This window comes from Argopecten irradians, chromosome 13, assembly GCF_041381155.1.
Source record: "Argopecten irradians isolate NY chromosome 13, Ai_NY, whole genome shotgun sequence".
NCBI classification, from domain to species: Eukaryota; Metazoa; Mollusca; class Bivalvia; order Pectinida; family Pectinidae; genus Argopecten; species Argopecten irradians.
In genome coordinates this window covers 13,165,397-13,185,489 of record NC_091146.1, presented here as the reverse complement: position 1 = coordinate 13,185,489, position 20,093 = coordinate 13,165,397, and the positions used below count along the sequence as shown (strand labels likewise).

The 20,093-nt window shown below is 34.9% G+C and overlaps 1 protein-coding gene across 1 annotated transcript in view; it reads right to left on the bottom strand.

Annotated features, from left to right (window-relative positions):
- Positions 1-14: 14 nt before the first annotated feature.
- The window catches only part of LOC138305933 (cholinesterase-like), a 94,204-nt gene continuing 74,125 nt past the window's right edge, over positions 15-20,093 (bottom strand). Inside the window, exons 2-6 of the mRNA XM_069246233.1 lie at positions 17,130-17,432; positions 15,529-16,510; positions 5,293-5,554; positions 4,521-4,687; positions 15-2,990 (exon numbers count right to left, since the gene is read on the bottom strand). Coding sequence (XP_069102334.1) covers positions 2,884-2,990; positions 4,521-4,687; positions 5,293-5,554; positions 15,529-16,510; positions 17,130-17,432 — 1,821 coding nt within the window. The 3' untranslated portion in view covers positions 15-2,883. The remainder of the gene's footprint in view (positions 2,991-4,520; positions 4,688-5,292; positions 5,555-15,528; positions 16,511-17,129; positions 17,433-20,093) is intronic.

Below are 20,093 nucleotides of genomic sequence, written 5' to 3'. Positions count from 1 at the left end.
AACACGATACGATGTATTATTGTCATTCTTTATTTACAATCGTAAAATCAGTATTCGATGAATAAATGTGTAATATGTACAAATAATCAAACTCACATCTTTGCCCGAATTCTATCATATTCATTTTCCCAATAACAAATGTTCAGACCCAAATATTATGCCTTTGGAGAATCCCAACGTTGTATATTACATAGAAACATTCCTTGCGGTAGGTATCCATTGTGACTTCATTAAAAGTTTGCGAATCCACGTCATTTTTCATTTTTTCTGAACGATATAACGTTACACTTCAAAACACAATCAATACCAAGCAGCGAGGACAGATAACTATGTAATATACAAATACAGAATACCAATTAAAGAGAGAATTATAGCAGATGTTAGGAACAAGTCAAAAAATCACTGTGTTTTAGTGGTGAAAATCCAACGTAAAAGTTTACAAAGTTTACAGTTGGAATACAAATTGACATTTCAGGAAAAAGAAAAAAAATCGTTATTTGCACAACTATCACGCATAAGTAAAAAGTCAACTTATCTAATAAACTATATGATTATTGACAAAATGGACCAACACACATACAATATCCAAAACCTACGCTACAGACAGTAATAAAATAATACCATTAGTTCCAAATAGCAGTGGAGGCAAAAATGCTAAGACCGGAGCAAAGAAAACAAGGAAAAGCACAACCTGTGATAATTGAAACATATCAAAATCTAATTTTATAATTTACATGAGTTGAATTGCTATTGTGTCATTAAGATTTCAACAAAATATCTAATTTGTTATGAGTGAAAACAATTTATTTAAACAAAAACGATAATGACGACTGTAGATTCAGTAAATATTACCGACACAATTTCACCAGAAATAGTGTACATGATACCAAGAATAAGGCATTTCATTGGGCGATATCATACATATAACCACCATATTTAACGTTTTAGTACAGGATTGTTGGTAGAACTGCTCTATTCTTTACACTTGTATAATAATTCATTGAAATCAAATTGTTTAGAATATTTTATTGAATTAGGGTACAAAACGTTTCGAATATTTTAACGTTTCTCTTCCATTCCTAAGATCTACTTTCGTTTTCGATGCATCTATTGGTAGTTAGAATGCCTTGTACAACTTAAGTGATAATTAAATGATAGGTATATAACTGATAGCTAAAGGTAAAATAAATACCAGACTCCCGTATCAGCGGGATACAATGGATATAAAAGTACAGATGAAACCAAATCTACCAACTACAATAACCAGACTCTTGCATTCATAATCCGATATTAGTGTTATAAGTCTATATGTCTTGAAATAATGTGTGAGCGTTGTTATATATACACGTACATATTAACTTGTACTTGCATTAGTATCATGTCTCCTGCAGATAGTGACGATTATAACAGTGTCCGTGATTAAATGAAAAACAATCACATGACCGGTAAATAAAACGTAAATACCATATTACCCTGGGGCACGTGTCCCCATGATGAATGCTCATCTTTTACACGGCGTAATATACCGATAACAATGACGGATGAAGCATAAAACGACAATTGACCCCAAAAATAATTAATCGTGAAATTTCGATAAAATAAACATTCATATCCCATGTGACAGTGGAAATATCTCAAAATATATTATATAAACATGATAAACCAATTATTAGCAAACCAAACAGACGAAGTAAATGATAGTTTAAAGTGACAGATACTACAAAATGTGATACACGTATACCGATAACTTAATATGGATATCAAAAATGTATGTTTTTACGTACCAATGTAACTATATAAATACATTGGGAAACTTGTATGTGTACATGTTCTTGAAACAGCTGTTTTGATAGAGCCTGAAAGTCATACCAATAATGTTGGCGATCTTTGATATTCTACCAGTGCATCTGACCATGTACACTTGTATTAGCCTATCAATGAGAATACTGGAAAATCACAGATTACTTGTATCTAATACATGATGCATTCGTGGTTTACTACAATTGTACGTGTTATCTTTTCTACTAACGTGTAAATGGTGTTATTTAATCACGCGTAATCATCACTAAATAGTTCGTGAATTCGTTCTTATAAAGTGTATGCAATGTAATCATGTGTTTTATGAATATAAGGGGTATCTGATGTGACCTGATATTGAAAATTTCTCTGGTTATGACGAGTTTCCCTTGAATATATCTCTGGTTATGACGAGTTTACCTGTACAATGTTGAATATCTCTCTGGTTATGAAGAGTCTCCCTTGCATAATGTTGAAATATCTCTGCTTATGACGAGTCTCCCCAATATAATGTTGAATATCTCTATATTTATGTCGAGTTTCCCTGTATAATGTTGAATATCTCTCATGTACTGTCGAGTCTCTCTGTATAATGTTAAATATCGCACTAATTGTGACGAGTCTCCCCTGTATAATGTTGAATATCTCTCTGGTTATGTCGAGTCTCTCTGTATAACGTTGACTATATCTCTAGTTTTGACAAGCCTCCCCTATATAATGTTGAATATCTCTCTGGTTATGACGAGTCTCCCCTGTAGAATGCTGAATATCTCTCTATTTATGACAAGTCTGCCATGTATAATGCTGAATATCTCTCTTGTTATGACGAGTTTCACTGTATAATGTTGAATATCTCTCTGGGACGAGTCTCCCTGTATAATGTGGAATATATCTCTAGTTATGACATGTATCCCCTGTATAATGTTGATTATCTCTCTTGTTATGACATGTCTCCCCTGTATAATGTTGATTATCTCTCTTGTTATGACATGTCTCCCCTGTATAATGTTGATTATCTCTCTTGTTATGACAAGTTTCCTGTTACATGTTATCTCCCTGAATGTAGGTACCTAATCCCGAGCAGCATTATCTATGTAACAAGACGGCGATACAGATTATACAGGCCTGTAGTAGACCCCAGTGTGAAGACAACGACCCTGAACCGGACACACAACCTCCACTATAGTCCTCACCTGAAACCAAACAAGGTGTGTTCGAATATTAAGATAATAAGTTAATAACCAAACAAGGTGTGTTAGAATATTAAGATAATAAGTTAATAACCAAACAATGTGTGTTACATTATTAAAAATACAATTTGATACGATTTGATACGATAAATGATGGACGTAGGCTCCAAGCCTCTATGTGTGTATACCATATAAATTCACAAATTCATTACTTACTAACTTGCTGTTTATAGACCAGCAAGGTGCGTTAGATTTTTATAAAATTGATAACAAGACCTTATGTATTATGTTTATCTATCAAAAACACGTCCAGACGAATTAGTATGTTTCTTCGGTTACACAGGTTACTTACTGTACTTTACACCATTACGACCATTGATAAGCTTGAGCTGCATATTTTAATTTAGGATAAAACATTAAACAAGTATTTGCGTCACTCTAAAAAATGTGCGATAAGCAATTAAGTACTGATTGTGTCATATAAATTACTATATCTTTATTTTTGTGTTTATTCGACACAGATCTATGCGATAAAACACCATTTATTGTTGTGTATAGTTTATAATCCGTCGGCAGTGGAGCATCTTTACATTTTCTCCCTGACATGTTATACAGTTAAAGTCCTCTTTCTCCCCTTTTACACGTCCTAGGAATAACTAGTATCAGAAAAGTGCCTAAAATATAAACACATGTCCATTTTAACAGAAAAATATTTTTGTTTTTTCACTAGCGTGTTTCGAATCCAATGTTGTAATTTATCCAATCATACTTTATTCGTTTGTTCTAGACAGAGAGTTCTGATGAACTGTCACAGAACGCTCTAGGAAGGCGATGACGAACCATTGATTTAAAGACTCAGATAGTATATAGCGAGGTAGGCAGACTAACTCGAATCGGGGATTTATCTCTACATAACAACAACACACAATGTACCTACGTTACAAGATAAAATATGCAATGATATTTATTTTATATATTGTGAAATGATACAACTTTGGCAAAGAAGTCTTATTACTGCAACAATCTTTTTAACGAAATTTTCTCGTTTTATTTAAATATTATTTCGGTTTAAAGAACTGTTATTTCGTTTTAACGAAATATCATTTCGTTCTATCGAAATATTATTTCTTTTGATTGAAATATTAATTCGTATAAACAAAATAGTATTTCGATAAAACGAAGTATTATTGAATAGTAAGAAATAGTATTCCGTTTTACCTAAATGATGTTTGAGATGATCACATTACCAATTTGATGACTCATATCTTTTAAGCCCAAAGTTTAGATAACGGCCAGATGAATGAAGGGGCCCAGGATTTCACGAAAGTTGCCATGCTCAAACGCAATGCATGTGATATAGAAACCTATTACAGTTGCAGTTAAATATATATATAACAAATATTTTCCTTATTTTTTTTCTATCATTTTTCCTGGTTGTCTACTCCGTTTTGTACTATTTGGCATGTACGTTTTACTATGAAATAAGGAATTTAAAAACTTTTGTTGTCACTTATGATTTGTTTCTATACATACCTATGGCCTTCTTTAGTTTAGGGTAGAACTCGGTCCAGTAGGCACATTGCTTGTATCTTAGTCCGGATTTAATGTCAAACACCGGACCTGGTTTTAGAACAATATATTCCTGCGTTTCATACGTGTATTCCGGCCATCGTGTAGCTCTGTTACCATTCCCGGGGTCACTGCAAGGACAAACAGATATTAGAAGGATTTGGAGCGTTGAAAATACCACAATTCAAACAAATGTGATTTATTTCTTTTTTGTCAGAGTTAAATAAATGTATAAGGTTTTACGGTGCAAATATATGTGGTAATGTTCACCCGAGTAAAAAATCACTTTTGATATTTTCACTCAATAAAATCAGGACACATTATTTACAGTGAAAATATCGTTTTGGCGGGAATACCATTTTTTGAAATATTATACTAACACTATCATATAGCATTCATCTTTTCTATTTTTTTTTATTTTTTATTTGATTCATTGAAGCATTGATGTCAGTATTTTTTAACTTCACCAAGGTATAAATGAAATTTTGTTTGTCCAGTATTTTATATCTACTGGCTTCACGTTCGACCTAGAAGAGAGACGTAAAATGATATAGATAGCATAATACTTGTTTTTTTATGAATAACAGTTATATTTTATCTCTAAGTAGAAACTTTTTTTGCTTCGCGATCTTAAACAATGTGACAGTTTTCATCTTACTCGATACAAATATGGCTGATATTCATCAAGAAACAAATAATATCCTCTATATACTTTCTCTGCATTTAAAACCTATACCCATATTTGGCGAAGTTGGTCCAGTACTCCACCATGGCTATACTGAGCTGTCTTTCCTCTGATGACCGTCTGTGGTCGTTGACCGGTACAGCGAACACGTACTCTATCTCGTCCCCGTGTAGGACTCCCGACCAGGATGGCCAGGGGTTTGTCTCAGATCTGTGCTCGAAACTGTACATAAACACGTGAGGCGAGCCCCTCCTGGCCCGACTGAACTGCTGGGCGTACTCTATCACGGGACACTTGAAGGCGAAATCACCACCTGAAAAAATGTAGACTTATAACTGTAGTTTTGTTCAGCTGGAACTTTGATGTAAATCATCCACACCATGTCTCGGTGGATTATATCACAAACTTGAAAATCCCCACCTGAAAAAGATGTGTTTTTTTGTAACTTTGTTATCTTTTCCAGATACATTCTTATAAAACAGCAGTAATTTTTCATACCATACCTTTTATGAACGATATGCATATATCAGGTGTAAGTGATTGAATGTGTGTATTTAAAAGTGCGAAATCGAATATGTCTCCTCTTGTGGGAGGACATGTGCATTTTGTTGTTATCCTTATTATTAATGTATAAATACAAATTTGTTTTGGGGAAAATATTGCATTGTTTTGATAAAAGATGACGAAATATTACAAATATATATTATTAATAATAAAACAGATGCATGTAAAAATACTTTTTATCCCGCTAGAACATATTTGAATAAATCGTTATAGGTTGTTCAGCTGCTGCATTAGTGTTAATAATTTCCATACTGTTTCGGTGCATTATATCAATGGAAAAACAACATTTAATAATAAAATACATGCAAAATGTGGCGCTATATAATCGTTTCTACATAAACTTTATTGAAAAAATGCCGTCGAGCGGTCCAAAGAACTGTTAAAATCGACTGTAAAAATGTGCTTTTAACCGGAGTGACGTCACACCTACAATTCGTGACGTCACTGCATTTTTTTAGTATATGCGTATAACAAAACAGTTATCGGCTGGGTTTTCGTGCAATATATGATTCGTTGGACCCTCAAACAATCTGTTGCCCTCGGCCTTCGGGTCCAACAAATCATCTGTTGCCCGAAAATCCAGTCGCTTACTGTTTTGTTATAAACCATTGTGACGTCACTCCGGTCCAGCAAATCATTTTGACAGTCGATTTCAACAGTTCTTTGGACCGCTCGACGGAACAGTTTATTTATTGGAAATTTTTATAGGGGTATAACAGAAAATATATTCAACTTAATCGTTGAAAATTTGTATACATTGTTTTATTGAATTGTCTGACCTGGTTTTACACCTGTATACCATACACGTGCATTACAAACGTGTAGTGTGTGGGTTATGAAGCTGTTAATGATAATGATGTGAATCGCATTCACATATATTCAATATCGGCGCTCGTTAAAACATAGTGAAACAGTTTAAATGAATTAGAGTTGTCTCCCCTATAACAGTTCTGATGTTTTAAGGATTGGAATGGGTGAAGTATCAACATTTTGTGAAAACTAGTCTCCAACTATAGTCTGGCAGGGAACAAAGATGTCATTGTAAATATTGTGGCAGAGGATATCACTAGAAGGGTTAGAATGTAGTAGGCCTCTCTTTTTAATGTGTTTCTCAGTGACAGACAAACCTGGCAGGACTAAAACTTTAAACTAATGGCCAATACCCTCGTCAATGTAGCAGCTCATGACAACAAAATGTTCCTCCATATTGTTACTATTGTAACCATTATTGAAGCATGTGATGTGTCAAATCATGAACACCAATAAAGTGTATCATTTGAACAAAAAGTTATCAAAGCGTCATTATCCATTCTATAAAACTTGTTAACATAAAGCCTTCTTAATTGCACATCTACGCATATTCCACAACATTACTGATATATGTTATCGAAATCGACCGAGCAGAAGAGAGACAGATGTTACGGTGGTGTGAGAATAAATGAAAATGTATCTAGCATGTCTGATTTGTGATTTCGTTGCTTTTAATAACCAAGTCGAGCAATGTTATAGTAACGACCGATATAGATCTAGGCATCAATCAGGGTTACGTCCATATTGTTTTAGATTATTTCATAACACGACGTGATCCCTCGTTATATAAGCTGTTACCATAGTAACGTAGTTGTTGTTTTACTTATTTTGTTTACCCTAGACACCAGTAATATCGAACTTAACATTGACCCCGACACAACTGAGTTAACGGTTAAACATAGTAAACATGCGATTCTATATTTATGACATAAGCTTATTTCACCACTAGATAAGGTCTTAAAATGTTTGTTTTAATATTGGTGTTTGTTAGGAGAATATAAACCATATATCATACATCCTAGCTTAATCCAAATCATTGCATAAATGATTAAAATGATATAGTTCATAACTCATAATAAAGAGTAGGGGTGGCACGTGTTTGTATTCTGCAGAAAAATAAAAAAAATCCACTACTAAGTTGTTAAAGAGGACAAAAATTCGGCAAACATTAAATACAAACCAAGCAATCCATATGGAAAACATGACCTTAATGTATCGTGCATTTTGCCCATAGAACAAACCCCGTGAAATTTAAAATTATGTCACATAGGTACATTGTATCTTTGAGAGGCAATATCTCAAAAAAACATCATGAACTTATTTGCTTCAAGTTTAATATGGGACAAATGACTTCACACAGGTTTATATCCTTACCATGAGTATAAAGGGGCAAATATAAAAGGTGATTACAAGTGTACAACGATACTTCTTAAAAGGCAATGCGATAAGATAAGTACAGTTGCAAATAAAGGAAAATATTGAAGCATTGGTGTTCCTATCTTATAATAGCAACATAACCCGACTACATTAAAATTGTGAGACTTATATATAGCTTTTTTGTCAGACTATTAAATGTAATAAATGAATGATTCCTTTGATAATTTTCAAGATATTTTGTTTTTCAAATCAATACACAAAAACATTAACTAAATTGTAACGTAACGATATCGTCGGGTTTTCGCGCAATTCTCGGATTTATTTTCGATAGTGGTTTATAAAATCGATGATAAACAATGTCATATTAAGTTTGAAAACAAAGGAATGTTTGAAAGTGAATAAAACAGATGCTATTTAATATAAGTAGTTATTACACGTTTTATGTCAGAACGTACAATTACAGTATGATACAATACAGTAGGAGGAAATGGTACATTGTTAGAATATCAGCTTGGTTCACAACCGTGGAAGCATTCAATGATAACAGCCGTCTTTATCTGGGAGATATACTTTTATCGTATTTAATCATAATTCGATATGTAAAATAACAAGGAAAAGCTTTTATACAAGGACATCGTAAAGTATGTACTGGACTGATATTATCCTCCGTGTACCAGACCAGTGTGTCCCTGAGGAAGACGGGTGATGTTCTCTAAATCTCTGATGCGGGCTCGTCTCAAGGACAAGTCACGGTGTTTGCTAAAAGCGCCACAGTCCTAAATTTTACACATGCTTCGTTCATGAAAGCCGACAGCTGCTGGTTTTGTTCTGTTACATAATGAATCAAGGATACCGTAGTTGTTTTTCGTTCCGTATAGGGAAGTTTGACATGAGGCTTTTCTTGGACCTTACAGTATAGTTGTGAAATGTCGCTGGTGTAGAATGTTACGCGTTACTGTTATAAACTTATTCGCGAGCAGATACTTTTGTAGCCTTTGCGACAGGCTGTAATTTGCATAACAATGATTTTGATAAGTTTCCCTCCCGAGGAAAATGTATTATATTTCGCGACCTTGGATTAATGCACGTGTTTTGCTAAATTAACCCCCCCAACCTTCCCCGCGAATATAAAAAACATACAGTGGTTGTATTTAACATTTTACAAATATATACGCATGATACAATCAACAGACATATATATAGGATCTTACATGAGTGTTCGTGTCATATGAGATTTTATGAAACGAGTATAAGAAATTTTTATTTTTGCGAGCCTTGGCGAGACGAGTTTCATAATATCTGATATGAAATACACACAAATTTAAGATAATTGTATTCACATATCTCCAAATACCTACATAACAAAGAATTTCACGTCAAAATGTATTCCGAAAATCCAGCAGAGGCCGCAATTTTGTCCCGATGTCCTCGTAATCCTGACGTCACGTCATTTTTCCCTGACGTCATTTTATTGTTTCTGTCTAACGTCACAATGGATTTACAGCCAATGAAAATCGCTAGGGTCATATTACATTAGTGACATACGAAAAAAATATTACATAGGCGAAATCACTAGATATCAGGCGGATTATGTGATATATACCTGTATGATATATTGTTTTGGATCATACTATACCATTAGATTTGTTTAAAGGAATTCATGGACATGAAGCAAATACAAGTACATAAACAAAGGTGATGTTGACATGATGAATAGTTGACATGAAAGTGTTTATCTTGATTAGAAGCGATTCTTATAAATCAGAGCTTATCATACGATGTAAAAGATCATAATACAAAAAATCTATTGAAGATTGGACATTTATCTATTCCGTCTTTGCATATTACAGAGTTAGCTCCCTTGCAAGTAAGTATCGATTGTTACGTCGGTTGTTTTGTGAGCGCGATTCACGTCGTTATATCCTAAGAGTATGACGTTACACTCACAAACACATGACGTCACAATCAATTCCTACCCGCAAGGACATATAACTCTGTAATATAAAAATACAGAATAAGAGTCAAACAATGCGACACATATATAGACACGTGTGTATAGGCTTGACTGCCATAACATCTGACTGTAAAATAAAATATGTTTTGTATGTCATATGTCTTTGATATTAAAATTAAACATTCCAGAAAAAAAAAATAAGACAACACATGCAATTTACCCTGGTAGTTAACTTCAATAAAGTACTGTTCTCGGGTACTTCATTATGTGCATGGCATATATACTACATGTTCTATGGAAGTAAAATGAACATATTTTAAAATATATCTGTCCTGTTTATTTATGAGTTAAATGTATTAAATATTGAAATTGTTACAGGAACCAAACACTAATACATATAATACGAAATGCATTTTATTTATTTCGGTTAATAAAAAGGGTTGTTATATAACATTCATACCACAATACGTCGTGGTATCCCACTCATAGGCCATTGTATCAATGTGTTGGGTATTGGATAAATATATTGATATTTCACTAGTGGATTAACGCCTCCGACGTTTTGATTTGTCAAGATTTTAAATTTTGACCCGAACAACTTTTTTCTCATTTTCATGTCACAATTTGTTAACGTCATCGATCACCGAATGACGAATTGTTGTACTCCGATCGCTGTCTGCAGAACAAACTGCTGTTGAAATGGATGTGATTACGTCGGCATCTGTCATGTTTTGCCATTCGTAGCATACTTTCATACCTGAAGGTTATTTTTAAGTCACAAAAGACACTCATTAAAGCTGGTGTATTTTTGTGAGGTTAAAGAAAATAACTTACTCGTGTGAAATAAAATTCCATTTCAACAACCACTCGTTGTGTAACCTCTATTTTAGATATATTTTGCAATGTCTAAGATACTTCAGATACGCACTGATGCAATTGAATACCTAATAACATATGATGAACTGTGCTACCATTCCCATTGGAACCTGAACAGAAATACATCTAGCTCTCTGTACATCGAGTCAAGGAGGTCCACGATCTGGTGATATCTCGCTTCACTCGCCCACACACTACTATCCAAAGATATGCAGTGGTAGAATATATGTCACAGAAATGAAGCTAATCCGATTGTCATTTGCGATATATATCCCCCACTGAAAGAGCTAAAAATTGTAGGAATGAAAATATTAAGTAACATCGACAGTGTTTAGACGAGGTATTAAGTGACATCTGTAATGTTTAAGACAAAATATAAAGTGACAATGACAGTTTTGTAGACAATGAATTGACTGGAAGCGAATTCCTACTTTATGATAACTCACTTGCTTTGAAATATGCGATCACCTAGGGATAGGATTTTTTTTACCGTCTTTAGACGTCACATAATTATTTGATTTTTGTTAATGTATAATTAGTGCACTGTTCCGATATGGAATGTCATTTGTTGCTTTCACACAAAAAAAAATTTAAAAAAAATATGTTTACGTACAAAATCGATGTGAATAGAAAGTATAATATGGGATATTACCTATCTTTAAATGAGCAATAATATATGATACGTTTCACATGGGTTAACGCCAACATATACTTACAACGTATACCATATCCCAACACGATACCACCTTCTATGTCAGTTTTTGACACACATTAACCAGACTATGTAAAATATTTGCTCTGAGAAAGTACTTCTACGTTGTGATTTACTCTAAAGTTATGAATTAGTTTTCGTTCTCTCGGAAAGAAATGTGCAATGGGAATAAGTATCTAACAGGAGATCATGAACTTTTCTCCGCGTGACATTATATAAATACTACCTGCATTAGAGGGTGACAGTGCCTATTATTATACCTCAAGTGAGAATCCTGCATTTTGATTGGTCGAGAGATATTTGATATTTTACACTATCACACGGCAGGTAACATTAGAACAATAGGAAACAATAGACACGTTCGTAGCAACCCCCTAGCAACAGGTGATAGCGTATTTTTGACAGTGTAAAATATTAACCGCCCGAAAAAGATGCGCACTCATTTCCTTTTTCGGCGCCATCTTTGTTTTTTGAAGCGACGCTTCAAAATTTATCTGGAGCTATTTCGCAATAGTTTTGCCAAATAAGTCTGTTTATCAGTATTTTTTTCATATAAAGGACGGAGCTTTCCATTCACGCCTTTTCGCTTACCGTCAAAGCGCTATATGTTGTTTTTATGAACCCAACGGCGATTAGGTGAACGGAAGACATGCGATTTCAAGCGTCTTCGTGACGTTGCTAATGTTGTAAACAGACGATGGGAAGAAACCAAAATTCGTTAAGATTTTAACAAACAGAGGAGACAAGACAACAAAAATGTTCACCAAATGCTTATTGTGAGTATTCTTTTTTATAATGCAATGGTAGTTAGCGCTACTGAGTAGAAGCTGATATGCTATTCTACTGCCGACGGTGACTGTTCGACTTTTGCTAAAATCATTTAAAATGTTTCAATAGATTGCAAATACTTGAAAACTAGTTTTGTTTCTAGACTTTTGGTATAATGAAATAAATACTACCTGCATTAGAGGGTGACAGTGCCTAGTGTCACTCCTCGGAATATCACTGCGTCCCTCGGCTTCGCCTCGGGTGACAGTGATATCCTCAGGGTGACACTAGGCACTGTCACCCTCTAATGCAGATAGTATTTATATGGTGTGTCACCCCGAGGATATCACTGTCATCCCCTGCATTATAAAAAAGAATACTCACAATAAGCATTTAGTGAAAATTCTTGATGTCTTGTCTCCTGCGTTTGTTTAAATCTTAACGTTTTTGTAAATCTCAATGAGTTCTGGTTTCGTCCCGTCGTCTGTTTACAACATTAGCAGCGTAAAGAAGACGATTGAAATCGCATGTCTTCCGTTCACCTAATTACCGACGGGTTCATAAAAACCAACACATAGCGCTTTGACGTTAAGCGAAAAGACGTGAACGGAAAGCTCCGTCCTTAATATGATTTTTTTATTGATAAACAGAGTAATTTGGCTAAACTATTACTATATAGCTCCAGATAAATTTTGAAGCGTCGCTTCAAAAAAATCCTGCGTTTGTTAAAATCTTAGGCTTATCTTTTTTTCTATAAAACTCAGTCGTCTGTTTACAACATTAACAACGTCACGAAGACGCTTGTAATCGCATGTCTTCCGTTCACCTAATCACCGACGGGATTGATAAAACTAACACAGAGCGCAAAGGTGTAAACGGAAAGCTCCGTCCTTAATTTAAAAAAAAATACTGTTATTAAACATGCTGATTTGGCAAAACTATTACTAAATAGCTCCAAATAAAATTTGAAGCGTCTCTTCAAAAAACAAAGATAGCGTCGAAAAAGGAAACAAGTGTGCACTTTTTCGGGTGGTTAATATTTTGCACTGTCAAAAATACACTATCACCCGTTGCAAGGGCGTTGCTACGAACGTGTCTATTGTCTCCCATTGTTATAATGCTAACTGCCGTGTGATAGTGTAAAATACTTGGTGCTATTCGTTTTTATCACGAATAACACACGCATATTTTTAAACGATACAAGACAGCACAAGCCAGATATATACAGAATAGAAATCATTATTCATTTAAAAGGTCACGGTAATGTTATATATGCTTAAAAGTTATAATGATAAGATTGGCAAATTGTTCCTAATTCAAACAGTATTTTTCTGATTAATTTAAGACTTGCTATGTATTTCTCACAAATTTTGTATCACAATCGCACTAGCTTTTTTTTCTAGAAAATCATAGAACTACCAGTTGACAGTTATTACCCACATATTCCATCTACTTTGCTATTTACAAACACATCTTTCTTAACATTTCTAATTTGAAAAGACGTTACAGACCGACAGCAGAAAACATGCGGCCTTTACTACATATATCAACTGTAGATTAGATTACATGACACAAAGCGGTATATCACGCGGTAATTTTGTCACGAATTTTCTCGTCATTGGCGAGACTTGTGATACATACGGGTCTCGGGGCAGAGTAAATGACAGAGAGCCAAGGCTACCCATGTGTTATATCATAGCTAACATTTAACAGTTCAAGGTCGTGTAGACATCGGGATCGGCTTGATCTGCTGATTTATTGGTCTGGAAATTTTATCATTATTTGTTGTGTAGACCAAACCGCTTTACAAATATGGAAATTTTTACCTGTTAATAATCAAATCAAAACATCTCCAGAGATTCTGCTTCAGAAACCCATTTGGGATTATCTTATAATGTAGTAGACTGATGAGCAGCGTTATTTCAGTAATCCATTATCTTTCATGAATCTGCTTTTGAACATATTGTATTAACCATAACATCATCAAGACCATGGGATCATATCTAAAAAATAGAGGATATTTCTTATTTCTTTATGAATAACAGTTATATTTCATCGAGTGAGGTGGACACTTTTATATCTAATAAAAATATCAAATTTTCAAACTCACGAGATAAAATTTTAATGGTATTCATTATTAGGAATATTCTATTTTTCACATTTGTTTTCTCGCTTCCATTTACAGAAGAGCATCACTACTAGTACCACCAAAGCTTACTTTATTATATATTTTATTTATTTTACAGAGTTATTTGCCCTTGCGATTATTTTACGCCGTATTTTTGTGCACAAATGACATAACAATCAAAATATGTTTTTATTGCGAATTGTCAAAAGCGAGTGAACTATCAGAATTGATATTTCGACTGAATAAAGTATATCGCTTTTTATGTTCATAGTGAACCCTTATATTTCACTGAGAAGAATGTAATAAATAACGTTATCAAGCATGCGAATTAGATTCTAGTATAGCATGAAAGTATGTCAATAATTATCACATGGATAAAAGATGAAAGAGATAAAAAGATGAAAGAGATAAAATAGAGTAAAATCAAATATCAAAGTAACCCCGAATGAACACATGGTATATACAAATATGTCATCTCATATTTCGATGAAAAGACGTAATATCAGATTCGAGAAGACTCTGCCTTATGGACGCCATACTAATGTTGAATAGACGTCTGGGCTGAATATATTAACAACGCCGAAAGAACAGTCAACTGATATAGGGAATTTGTTGTGAAAACGCGGTATCTGTTACACTGCATAAATGATACTGTTGGCAGAGTTGCAAAACGTTCCATTCAACGAACATCCTCAATATTCCAGAGGTTATGTTCACTGTCGCGATACCCACTCCTTAAGTATGACAAAGGGAAACGAAAGGCATTTCAGGAGAAAAACAACTGACCAATCACATGTCTACAGAGCATGACCTCCTTTTGGAATACGAGAGACAGCGACGGTGATAGAATTCACTGTAATATTGAGGATGTGAAATATACCTGTATGATGTCCATGATTAGCAAATCTCTTTTCATAGTTGTATAATATTTCACTTACTTGTTACACTCCAAATATTTTGTTGATTTCAGAAAGTTATCAAATTCTAACTTAAAACAGAACGGGGCATTGTAACGATATTTAAAACTTATATACATATGTATATATCAATATTCGCGAACATCTTGAACCCGTGAAAAACGGAAAAAATAATACTTACCTATATCATCCAAAATGTTCATATAGTTCTTGGTTGTTCCAGGGAGATAATCCGTTTCGTACAGTTGTAAGATAGAATCCACCAGGGGGCGATGTCGTCGGTCTGCGATAACATTTGACAGTCCATTGTCAGACACAACCATTGGAATAGAATCAAGAAATAACGAGCGATTGAGGTTTGATGAAGGCCAGCCAATCTTATCAAACAGATAATAATTCAGGAAATAAACACTTTCATCACTGTTTACACCCATCAGCAGTGATTTATCGGGAAAGCGGCCAGCGCGGAGGAATTCCTGCGGACTTTGTTTTATAAAATGGTTATCCGTCGTCGGCACTATAGGAAATGTGAGGAAGGTTATGGGGAGCTCCCATTGTATATCAGACATAATCTTAGCGTCAGCGTGTTGGAGGCAATGTATCATTTGACTGTCGTCATCTGAAGAACAGTTCATCTTCTTAGCCAGAAGTTTTGCATAGGTACGGGCGGTTTCGGGAGACATGTGAGCCCAGTGACCGAGGCACGTGCCACTTTGCATAATTGCTCGTTGAAAAAGAGGCTGAGACATTTCCGACATGAGATGATAGCTGACGCTCGCTCCCCCAGCACTCTCTCCAAACAAGGTTATATCACTAGGAGTTCCTCCAAAATATTCAATATTTTTATTAATCCACTTTAATGCTAGCACTTGGTCTAATAATCCCACGTTACCAGGCGCTTCTTCAGTACCAAAATATAAAAATCCGAGAGGTCCCAAACGGTAGTTGATGGAAACAACGATTATATCTGCATATGCAGCTAGAGCAGTGCCATCATAAAGGTCAAGGGCGGAGGTTCCGGTTACGAATCCCCCGCCAAATATCCATACCATTGTAGACTTGACAGGGATTTCCAGGTTGACGGGTACCCAGATGTTAAGGTATAGGCAGTCTTCACTCATTGGTGTTTTAGGGTTCCAGATGGCCTCACCCTCCTCACCGACCTGTTACATAGTAAATAAATGCATTATTACATAATAAATAGGATATCAAAATCAGTGATTTGGTCAATTTGACATGGAATTCACAGGAAATTTTGTCAATATTATATATAACATTAAATATGCGTTTAATGCCATTCGAAATGCCAGTGTCTTTTAAATATCCTTTTAGACGAAATTACTGCAAGAAAATTACAATGTAAGCAATACTCATTCTGATGACAAATTGAGGACCTTGATAATATGTTTCTCAGTTTATTTACAATAGTCGTATACTTGCTATGACATCCATTAGAGATCAAACAGTCCTCACATCAATGACTATATAACTGTAATCGTTAATTATATCTTCCTTATCAGGTTCACAGTTTTAAATAAAGAATGTCATTTTTCAAATGCTCACCTGCATTTTGACAATGGTCGCACCGATCAAATGATGGTACAATTTTTATCGCGTAGAAAAATATGCATTTTACAACGTTTACCTTGATTAAATAAATATTTGTATTTTTGCAATGGTCATTGTTCATCTTCTGTAATTAAATACAGGTATTTTTTTACAATTATCGCATTGAGTATATCAATACAGCTACTCGTATATTTATGTTGTAGCAGTACTCACCTTGCCGACGAACGATAAGAAAGGCATCTGGTGACAAGCGTTGTGCCAAGAACTGGTGTTCAAAACGCCCTCCCAACTTTCTACTGGTAGAGGACGCTTAAAACGAAGGTTACCAATAGGTGGCATAGCGAACGGTATTCCTAAAAATGTCTTTATTTTCTTTCCAAACATTTCTTGTACATATCCGACAATTTTCCCATGAGACGTCTGTACTTCCGGTAAATCTTGTGCGTATGCGCATGAGTGAAGAAGAACTATTAATAGCCATGATGCTTTAAACCAAATGCTCATTCTCTCCCAGATCTGAAATGTTAAAAAAAAAAAAATTATTTGTAAATAATTATTACGAAAGAAACGAGAGATAAATGCACAATTTTAGCTGGGTTTTAGACGACTTGTCTCCCGTATTTAGATTCCACATGGTGCCATTTCCTTTGTTTTCGCTGTTGATTCCATGTAAAAACTGGATGATGTTTGCTAGTATGGTATCAACAGTTGTATGTGTCGTCTGTATATCGTTTAGTTAGTAATTGGTTGAGACGATGCAACTATTCCATAGCTAAATACGCTTTGTGTCATTTGAGTCCGCTTCCGTCATGTTCTTTCTGGGGTACTATGGGATAGAACCCCTTTGTTGACGGAGGAAACACTCATTAGGTATGACATGCATAATACCACGGTGTATGGCTTTGTAAATCAAACTACCAAATAGAAAATAAACCTTCATACACAACACTCTTTTATTGAGTATTCATCGTTTCTATTCCTTCTCGATTTCTATGGGTTCTGGTTGGTAAAATAACAAATAAACTTTTACATAAGGTTTATTGTGAGTTTATAGGTAATGTAGCGAACATTACGGCCCTATATAAGCTATACTATTGGATTGCCAATAAACCGCTGTGTTTTATTAGCTGGTTCATTGACATTTGTCGCTTTTTGTGTTTGGTTTATGACTGTTAGGGCATGTGTAAGGCCATATATGGGCCTGGGACTTAACCACTGTAAGTATCATGCGAAATCAATAGATATTGGCCTGCTAGTGTACAGGCAGCATGTGTTCCGGTCTATAGGGACAGCTAACAAGCAAGTTTGTGTCTCAGAGAGTGTGGAGCCATTTTACGGGTACTATAAACAATAAACTTTATTGGGTTTAAATCAATTAGAAAACAAGTCACACTGCCTAATGTAAATCATTTTCGATGGTCCGTACGTAAAGGCGCGAAGGGTCCCCTTGTGGGAGGAGTGACCGATGGAAATCCGCGTGATCGTGCATGATCGTATAACTTCCCTTTATTTGACGCCGCCAGCCGTCAGTCGGCGCTGCCTACATTTCGAACACAACGTATGGCAGGGGTCTGACATCAACCGGCAAGATTCAACAGGGCCAATAACTAATGCAATACACATCGATCTCAAATTATAGAATAGCGTTTTGGAACTTTAAAAAAATAGCATACTGCTTTGGAAATTTTAACAAATTATATGATATATTGTTTTGGAAGTTTCAACACAATATAGAATATTGCTCTTTTATTTTTAAAATATTATAATATTTATTTATCCTTTTCTTTCATTATTTCACTCAAAGCAGGTACTCACTTTTCCATCAGCCGACAATTCTAACATTCAAACTTTCAATTGAATAGATCGTTTTAGGGGTGTTCGCGTTGAGTAATACATTTCTTTCATATTTAGATCTTAAATATGGCTTCAAATTGAGAATATAACCATGATTCAAAATGAAAATAAAAACAGGTTATTTAATCTTGATTTAAATCAAAGTAATAGAAAAGTAGTTTTTTTAAGAAGAAATTTAAATTTCAAACTTCAAATGAGGACACCGTAATCAGAATATGAAATGATATGTTCACTTGTATCTTTCAACGGTAGTATGACCTACGCGGTGCTCGCTATCCACACATCTTTTGTTGTGGAATTCACGCCGTAAAACGTTTGCACCAGGTGCCCCGCATGGATTTATTTCCCTCTTTCCTGGCATCATCCAGTCCATTAAGTCAGGTGATTTGTTGTTAAAAATGTACTCTATCTGGAAATGCTGGCTATCGTTACTACATATGGATTTATCGAGATATCTTGCGCAAGAGTTCAATTTTAAGGTACTTGTCAGAATATTTTTAAAATGCAAGACATATTACCTCAGTATTACACAGATTGGCGACGAACACTCTATAATTCTGACAAGTGCTTTAAAACTGAACTGTGACACGATAAATCTCGATGAACCTATATGTAGTAACACTAGACAGCATTTCCAAATAGAGTACATTACTAATAGTTACATGTGCATTTGCCTTGACCGTTCAGAACCAGTTTCAATATTTTGTGTCTACCATATTTATTCAATATTCTGTTATTTATACTAAACATAACATAAAATACCGTATAGCTGGCTATTTTCGAGTTGATAACGTCTTCGCGATTTCGCCAAACATTACTATGATTGCCAAAATCTAAATCAAGGAATTATCAAGATAAAGTTCGATCTTACATACCATTAAAGTCATACCATAAAAACGTAAAACCACATAAATAAATCGCGAACGTTTTGAGTCACGAAAGTAACCGGTCGAACTTTTGTCAAAGTAACCGGTCGAACGTGAGTCAAAGTCACCTGTCGAACGTGTGTCAAAGTAAGCGGTCAAACGTGTGTCAAAGTCACCGGTCAAACGTGTGTAAAAGTAACCAATAGAACGTGAGTCAAAGTAAGCGGTCAAACGTGTGTCAATGTCACCGGTCAAACGTGTGTCAATGTCACCGGTCAAACGTGTGTCAAAGTCATCGGTCAAACGTGTGTCAAAGTCACCGGTAAAACGTGTGTCAAAGTCAAAGGTCCAAAGTGTGTCAAAGTAACCGGTCAAACGTCAAAGAAAAAATGCTTATGACTCATCACCTACCATGGCCTCGAAATCTGCACACACTATTTCAGTGTTCCTACCCACT